Below are 9,024 nucleotides of genomic sequence, written 5' to 3'. Positions count from 1 at the left end.
AATAAATATAATAATTCTTCATAAGTCAACACAAAGCATTTGATGGCATAGTGGTTGGATCGATGGTTCAAATGGTTCTTAGATAAAACCTTATTTTTGGTTTCCTGAGAATAAAATCTAACTTGAGGGTCAATTTGCTGTTAACCTAGTTAGTTCGTATGGTTTGGTTCAAGTTCAGTAATCATGATTAAAATATTTATGTGTATTATTTAAATAAGTCACATAAATAATCTCTTTAATAAAATGGACATAATGGAATGAAGAAAGATAACTCCAAACTAATTTGGAGCTAAATCTTTTTGTCTAGATATTTATTTATTATGCTTTTCTCTCTCCTCAAACCGAGTCCCTTTCTTTTACATATTCTTCTTCAATCACAAAATTCCAAATATAAATTAGGGGTGTTAAATCTTTCATTGATTCAAGTTAGAAAAAGAAAATGTTGAGAAATGAGTGATGCTTAACATTTCTTTCCCTAAATATAAATTTTGGATTTTGGAATTGGTTTTATTTTGTTGTATTAAACAAAGAGAACAGAGAGTACCAAACTAGATCATGGTGGGTTTGTGTGAGAAAAAAAACAGAAGGTTAATTCCTCGTTACCGATAATGAGACATGTCCTCCACTCTTATATACAAGAAGCAGGGATTTAACAGAAATAAGTAACTTGAAAAGAAAGTAACAGCTAGTAACTGATCTAACCAACTCAACTTGACAGCCTAACCTATCAACACATGACAAGTGTACATTCCAATAATTAATTAATTCTGAGCAACAACTACGACTTGTAGCTCCATTGCTTTACAACCAGAAACTACATGTCGTTTTGATAACTAAGGGGATAAGCTAATTTAGGGATATTTAATAGTTGTAATGGGTTTTTTTTTTTTTAATTTTTTTTATTACCAATAAGCAGTAGAAACTAGGAAAAAGAAAGAAAAAAAAGTGCTTACAAATTGTACTTTCTAATTTTGCCTAAAATTTAATCAATAATCTACTTTCACTTTCATTCAATTTAATCCTAAACTTTTAAATTTATTCAATTCAGTTTCTTTGTCAATCTCCATTATTCAATTTAGTTCTCATAATAAAGTTTCACAAAGGACTATAAAGGTCATATTTTTCTTCCTTTATTTTTTAGTATTTAATAATCGAGAGGTGCAATATATACCTACGCTATTGGATCTTTTTATGACAATAATTAAGGATCACTTAATAAGAGAGTTAATAATTTTTACATGATAATTAATCAATTATCGTGCATGATTTTGTTTTACAGTTTGTATCTGTAATCTTATTTTTGGATTAATCAAATATCATTTTGAGATAAGAAAAGAACGGATTTTTCTTTCGTTATGTATAAACGAAGAAAAAAAATAGGTCCGATGCGGAAATAAGGATAAGGAAACTTTGTTTTTTGGTTTTTTTTTTTTTTTTTGTGGAAATAAGAAAACCTTGGATAGAGCAAACAAATCCTAAAGCTTTGGAACAAAGAAGCACCAAAACATCCATTATAGAAATAGGAAATAATTTCTTATAAATTAAATTTAACTTCCATTACAATTTATTTCACTTATATTGATTTAGAGAGGGGAAAACAAGAAAACGAAAGAAGTTATTGTATTGTAAGGGCATGCCAACTTAAATATGTGGTTATAAGTTGACAATAACGTGGGAAAGGTCGGATCCGCAGCTTCTGCGGAACCAAACAACGGAAATATACGGGAAATAAGAAAAGCTATACGACTCTACTCCAATCTATGGTTTTTCAAGCCATGATCAATACGAAAAGAAGAGATAAAAGGGTGATACAACAACTCTTGATGAAAACATTCAGGTTTCATTATAATAATCAATTTGAAAAAACACAAGCTGCCTTTTCCTTAGGTCCCCTTACACCCTTTTATAATAGAACCTCACTTACCTTATGATTAGGATTCCTTATCAAACTACATACTTCTCAAAAACCGAAAAATAAAAAAAAGATTCCTTATCAAACTAGGAAACATAATAAAGATAAAGATAAACTAGGAAAGCAAATAAATCTAAATCCTAATTCAAATTCAAATGCAAATAAGACTATTAAGTCAACCGAGAGACTAATAAGGGAAATAACTAAATTGGAAATTTCCTGCTTTTCAACTTCTAAATTTGAACTTCTTTTGAAGATAGACATCACCCTTGTGCATGATTGGCATATTAACCTTAGATAAGGAAGGTAATCTTCTGGATATATTGGCCTCCTATTACTTCTCCCTAATTCCTGCCGTGGAATGCCATCGATCACTTGGTTCTCGCTAAGTGCCAAATCTCAAAGGTTGCTACTGCAGAATGCGTCATCCTCGTTAGATGTCCCCACATCAGACAATAACTTACAATGCAAAAATAAATAGATCCCGAGTCTTCTATGGTAGAGCCTGTTCTCCCTGTTGTGGAACTGGTACTGGCACTCGAAATTTTTCTTGGAGGTCCATATGCTCTATCAAAAGCCAAACGTGCGAAAGAAACTCCCCACCTTTTTGGAGCTGTTGAGCGTGGTTATTTCCTTGACAAAGTGTTGCCACACGAGCTAGGTTCTCAACCCAAAACTTAATCAAGATTTCCCACTTTTGCTCTTCCTTTTCTCTTAACTTTTGTGCAACTGCATATGCACATGGTAGGAAATTGAAACCCCATAAACGCTCCTTGACAAGTTCACCATTGTCTGGTTCTATTTCGGGGTAAGTCGTCCTGTCAGATAGGCGCATCTTTAATGTTTCAATAACATTGGGCATTGGTGATCCGAGGACAACCCAACTTAGGAGATCAGCCTGAATGTAGCTACATGATTTCTGAAAGGTGACCTTTGCACTTCCCACTGAAAACATGAAAGGACACAAAGCAAGTATGTACATCATATAATGTGATATCTCCTTAATTACATGTCGTTTATAATCCAATCCTGCATTGATATCATTATCAGTGTAAAAGCAAATTTCCGTTGCAAGGTGCCAGATAATTATGCTTTCATCAATATCCAAGTTTACGCTTTTATCCAAAGTTAAGTACTGGTTATAGTCTTCAGAAAACCCTGGTCCATCCAAGTCTGCTTTTTCTAGAATTGTGTTCCAAACCAAGCTTTTCAGTTCATCAGAAATCTCCTTGTTGGTCTTATAGAAAAGCATCTCTAGCTCTGTTTTTAGTTTTGGCAATATGTGAATGAAGAACCACACTCTTAAGTCAGCAAAGATTTTTGGGGTTCCCTGCAGAACAATTCCAGGATTTTTCGAGCTAAAGCTAAGCATATTGAATTGACCCATTGTGTTTGACCACTTTCGTGCAAAAAATTGATCACTGCTCATTTTTGGTCTCAAAAACTTTACATTCCTATATAACCATCAATGTGCCATATCAGAGGCAGTCAGTAAAATCACAGCATATATCTCTATAACTAGAGCTCCGCCCAGTAGAATGTAAGTAATAATCAAATCTGTTTGCAGGTGTTTGTGCCTCTCATTTATAATGAAAAATACAAACACTAAAACAGTGGAAGAAAAAGTGATGCCGCGGAAGATGCAAACCCAAGCCTTAGAAAACAAAGGTGCCTTTGTGTAGAAATCATCATATGCAAGTCCAAGATAAATCTCAATCATTTTGAATACCTTTTGAAAATCAAGAGGTTTTATAGTTTTAACTTCGCTTGTGTAATGCGTCATCTTCTGATTTTGAAAGAGAGGTCTGAATTTTGGAAAATTTATTACAAAGTTATCATATACATCAAATCCATCAAATGTCGCATTTGCATACTTTTTGGTTGAAAAATATGTCGTACCTTCTGTAGTGTCATTTGCCAATCGCATGACAAGTATCCTTTCTGCATACTTAATGAACCCAGCAACAAGCATGGGAATAGTAAGAAGCGAAAGCCAATGGTCCTTCAAAGACACCTTCAAAGACGTGATAAAGATGTAAAATGCCACACTAGATTGAACAATTAGTCCAAGCAAATGCCTTAACCACAATTCGTTGTCTTGTATTGCATAAGCTGTGATTATGTCTTGGCCACCAAGGTGCAACAACATAAATGGTGCCCAGAATGCCATGAGGTCATTATGGACTTCAGAATCATTGCCAGAGTTTCCTTGTTTACTGGAGATGACACCCAGCGCAACAGTTGCCACTGAATCTGCCACAAGGTAGCAAAGCCAGAGGAAGATATGGATCCACACTTTAACATTATATCTTCTTTGTCTACCAAAGTGAAAAAGAAAGAGTTGCAAGGCAAGACTAATAAGGACCAGAACTCGTATCTCCCATTTATTCCATAATTTTTGCACAGACTCTGGAATAGGGACAGAGCCAAGAGTTCGAGTGAGGGGGCCAAAGTATGAACAAGAAAAAAAAATTGATGAAAATTCAGATTTAGTGTCAATTTAATATTAACAAACTATCAACAAATGAAAAGACACAACTTCATATATTGCAATGCAAGTATCAAAAGAGAAGTTGACCATTTTTTAAATCTTGGGAATCATTAATTATTGTTTTCATATTATATGTTGTGACAATTTCCTTTCAATGTATAAAATCAAAGAGTCGGTCAAAAATTTTCTTCCATTTTATTGCGAAACTTAGTTTGAAGGACATTATATATCCAATAATCTTCAAACAAAAATACTAATTATTATTAATAGGTAAAAATAATGCATGAAATAAAAAATCCAAAGTAATAAAAAAATGTAAGAAAAATCACAAATAGACAAACAAAAAATGCTAATCTAAAATACTAATTTGTTGTTACGACTGTTGTTCATATCAATGATTAATGTCTAGCATGTCGCCTTAATATAGTTATAAAGATGCTAAACTAAAAGACAAATCAAACACAACAATGTCAACAAACTAAACCATATATTCCTTCCTCAAAAAAAAGAAAAAGAAAAAGAAAGGGGAAATAGTTGCATGGCGGGATTGACAAGGACCAGCACTTGTATCTCCCAATTATTCCATAATTTCTACACAGACTCTGGAACCACTTCAAAATGCTTTCTCATCTCCAAGAAAATCTAACTGTTCAAAACTTTACCAGGATTTAAACCAAAACATGCATTTTATTATATTTTGACAAGACACGAACTAAATTTTAGTTAGCATAGGACTGGTCAAGGTAACCAAATATGGAAATTAAAAATACGAAATTTTGGTACAAGAAGTTTTTCTAAATTAAGCGAAGTATCTGATTACATATGCTACTTAAAAATTTTGATTTTTTAAAATTTTTATAGTAACATACCTGTAGTTAACATCCTCCTTCGTATGGGTTTTGAGATCTTCTAGATGCCTATCTTGCTTGGATAAGAGTTTCTCCTGCAAGCTTGAAGCATGGATCCTTTACCTTGTTCAACTGTTTTTATTTATAAAAAAGCAATAAAAGTAAAGTATTGGACATAAAGAAAACAAATGATAAAAGCATATACAATTCCTTGCTTGTTGAAAAATAATGGAAAAAAGGAAAAGGAAAAAAAGTACCAATCCTTTGGGTCACACCCTCAACTAGGAGGAGGTATATCATGCATCAGGTGCATGAGTCCTCCCTCTCACATGGGGTGAACCCCACAAGAGTGCGAGAGGGAGGACTCATATGTCCGATACATGGTGTCCCTCAACTAGAGCAAAAGCTAGGCACGTGACAACGGCCACGTGCTTATAAAGTTTTCACCCTACAAATGTGCAAGGCCTTCCAAGAGACAACCAAATATCCTCAAAGAAAAGTTCATAAAATAAATATAAAAAATACCCCTAATAATTCAATTCTCCAAGATCTCCACAGTATAAATAGGAATCAAATTTCAAACCTCATGTTCAATAATGCTAATTCGCCAAAAGAAATATGACTATTACAAGACCATCTCAATCCAAAATCACTGAGCTCCTTTTATGCACACATCATATCAGTAAAAGTCCTGAAACTTACTATTCTTCATAATCTAAAATTGGAGGAGAAACATGGGATGAGTTTGACACAACTCAATAAGTAAGTAACCAAAAATCTTATCTAGCAGGAACAAGCATATTCATACATAAAGTAGATGAACTTACATTACAATTTTTTTAGTAATTCCATGCCTACTCAAAATTCCTGCAGTTTTCCAAGACCACTCCAACATAACCTAAGCCCACCATAATTGATTCAATTACTAACTTGTACAACAAAAATACTACCTCTAATGTCTCATGGAATAGTCATCCATGCTTGGAGATGCAAATTCCTCTACGTTAAAGTTCCCCCAGATATTCTTGATTTCATTGTAAAAGACTACCCTATATAAATAAACCATCAGATTTCCATTGTCCATCTAAATTAAACTAACCACAACGAAAGTCTAAGGCTGAGCCCATGGCAAACCTAGACTCTCATCTCCAAGACAAAAGTGTACAACCTCAAAGAAGACCCACAACACCTACGAATACAGATTTAATTTACACCCAGAAACAAAAGCAAATAAGAAATGTATGCAGCAGAACAAATCTAAAATGATAACCCATCTTCTCCATTTGGTTATTCAGTGATTGTATGCCATAGAGAAAGAACCTCGAAAAGCCAAAAAATTAATATAATGCTAAACTTCTCCACATTCAGAACAGGAAAAACCACCAACACAACATTCTTCTCTTTCAAAAAGTGTAACTAAGCCTGGCAAAACTATAAGTTTAATTTTCTAATAAACAAAAACGACAAAAAAAAAAAAAATACATAATACTCAAATTCAATTCCTTTCCTTTTCCTCCATTTTCAAAGCAACCAAACAGAAATTAGAGCCTTAAAATTTCCTCAGAATCTCACACTTGTAACCGAAAAGCACAAGATAGAGAAGACAACACCGCAATTCGAACTCAAAAGCAGTGATTGAATCAACAAAGAGACGCGAAAACTACAATACGAGCTGCGAGAAAGCTGCCCACAAGATGAGGTTTGAACTTACAGTGACGTTGAGCGGACTCCATTGAAGCTCTGAACCGGAACTCCGAGATTGTGTGATTGCAAAGCGTTAGTGTTTGAATCGAGGAGAGAGAGAGAGAGAGAGAGAGAGAGATGAGTGTCTTTGTGAGCTCAGAGAGAACATTGTGTTTTAGTAAACGCGAATTCCTAGTTCAGGGACCAAACAGTTTCTCCCAAAAACAAAAAGAAAAAAAAGTCATGTTAATGACTGCCTCACAGCATTAATTAACCATCTTTTTTTATTTTTTATTTTGAAACTACTTTTATAAGTAGAAGAACCAAAATATTAATTAATTTTTTTTATAAATTTTTTTAAAATAGATTATTAACTAATATTTTAAGTATATTCGTTAACATTTTCTATAAAAAAAAAAAAAAAGAAAAAAAAAGAGAAAAAGGGCCAGTGACTTGAGGGAGACAATCAGACAACAGTAACGTGTGGGTCGCCCATATATTTTTTATTCACTATTTTTGTAAAATTTTAATACTGCTTTTACGGGATATATAAAAATTATAAAATATAAAAAGTTTATGAAATTTGTCTAATAACAAATGTGCATAGGATATTTATTAATTTTTCCCTATTTTATTACAATTAAACCACTTTATTCAGTTTCTTACCCATTTTCACATTTTTAAGTGATGAGTTATGAGAATTTTTTTTTTTGATACAATGAGTTATGAGAAATTAGAAGAAGAAAAAAAAGAATAATTTTAGTACCATATAAAATGTCACAATTTTTGTAATAATTATCATTAGTGTCAAACTGTGACTAGTTGTCTGTCACTTTTATATAAATCCACTATTTTTTTTTCAATTCTCACAATTTGTCACGTGGATAACTATGGCACAAGCTATAGTGTTTTACATGGATTTTTGAAAAAATAACCAAACAAAGAGAAAGAGGTGAGGCACACGGAAAAAAAAGGAAATGGGAGATGAAAATTGAAACTTGTTGAGTTCTTACTTTGAAAAGTGAAAACCTGCGGCATCCTCTTCTGAAATTCTTTGGTGTGTGAGATAGAAACACAAATGAACCTTATTACCGTGGCTAGGGTATAAATATAATAGTCCCACTGTCAAAATTACAAAATTACCCATTTATTATTATGATTTTTATAAACCGGGTGTTACACTTTGCCTTGCGCAATGGTTTATTTGAAAAGTGCATTTGAAGTGATCTTGTGAAATTCTGTTTCGAGTTGCTTCAAGATTACGTCTCGTCCTGCCTCGAGGTTGCTCGTGGAGGTTACCTTGCTTCATGTTTGAGAGGTAAAGACTTAAGAGTTAAAGAGAGTTAAAGTTAAAGAGTACTGGATGTGCTAAAAACTAAAGTTAGCATTCCAAACATTAAAAAGCATGTTTCGTTGGACGTCCCAAATTTAAAAGAATTTAGTATTAACACCAAAAAAAAATGCTACAGTATAAAGTAGCTCAAATTTTTTTTTTTTGAGATGATTAATAGCTACCCTTAAGACATTTACTAATCAACCATTTTAGAAATATGTGAAGCTGAAAATGCTGTAAAAGACATTCATTAAAAGAATATTTTTTCTTGTTCATTTTCTCATAAAAAAATTTCTTAATAGATGCCCTAATGCATTTTTTGGTAGACCCATTTTTTAATATACTCTCTCTCACACACACACACACACACACAATGGTGTCACGGTAGTGACATGCTTCTTGTTGATGGGCAACAATCTTGCTCCACCAATTATGGGTTGATGTACTTCTCACTCTTGTGGTCGTTGGTGGCTATGGATTTGCGGGTTTAGTGGCTATTGATCTTTTAATTTGGGTCGATTTTGGGTCTTGGTTGTGGTAGGCCATTGTTGGTTGCAGTGGTAGTTGCTTTGGTTTTGGGTCTTCATTGTGGGTTTGCTGGCTATCAATTCTTGTGGGGTTCGTGGTTGTGGTGGTAGTTGATTTGGTTCTAGGTTTTGATGGTGGTAGTTTCAAATTTAGTTGGTTGTGTGGCGGCAGTTAAGTTTGAAGGTGGAATTGGTTTTGGGTTGGTTTATTGTTAATGGTTGTGGCTGTT

General features: G+C 33.4%; 1 protein-coding gene across 5 annotated transcripts; it reads right to left on the bottom strand.

Annotated features, from left to right (window-relative positions):
• Positions 1-1,831: 1,831 nt before the first annotated feature.
• On the bottom strand, positions 1,832-7,129 carry LOC142630723 (uncharacterized). Of its 5 annotated transcripts, XM_075804758.1 has the most exons (5): positions 6,963-7,129; positions 5,273-5,383; positions 4,278-4,321; positions 3,812-4,165; positions 1,832-2,857 (listed from the first exon to the last, which is right to left on the bottom strand). In XM_075804758.1, exons 3-5 carry the CDS (start codon positions 4,294-4,296, stop codon positions 2,406-2,408), a joined length of 825 nt encoding a protein of 274 aa, XP_075660873.1. In that variant the 5' UTR covers positions 4,297-4,321; positions 5,273-5,383; positions 6,963-7,129; the 3' UTR covers positions 1,832-2,405. The 5 variants fall into 5 exon arrangements, with proteins under 5 accessions (XP_075660873.1, XP_075660870.1, XP_075660871.1 ...); XM_075804755.1 differs by having other exon boundaries at positions 3,812-4,321; XM_075804756.1 differs by having other exon boundaries at positions 1,832-4,165.
• Positions 7,130-9,024: the final 1,895 nt, after the last annotated feature.

The sequence above is a fragment of the Castanea sativa genome, chromosome 4, assembly GCF_040712315.1.
Source record: "Castanea sativa cultivar Marrone di Chiusa Pesio chromosome 4, ASM4071231v1".
Taxonomy (NCBI): domain Eukaryota; kingdom Viridiplantae; phylum Streptophyta; class Magnoliopsida; order Fagales; family Fagaceae; genus Castanea; species Castanea sativa.
This window is presented reverse-complemented; position numbering and strand designations above follow the sequence as displayed.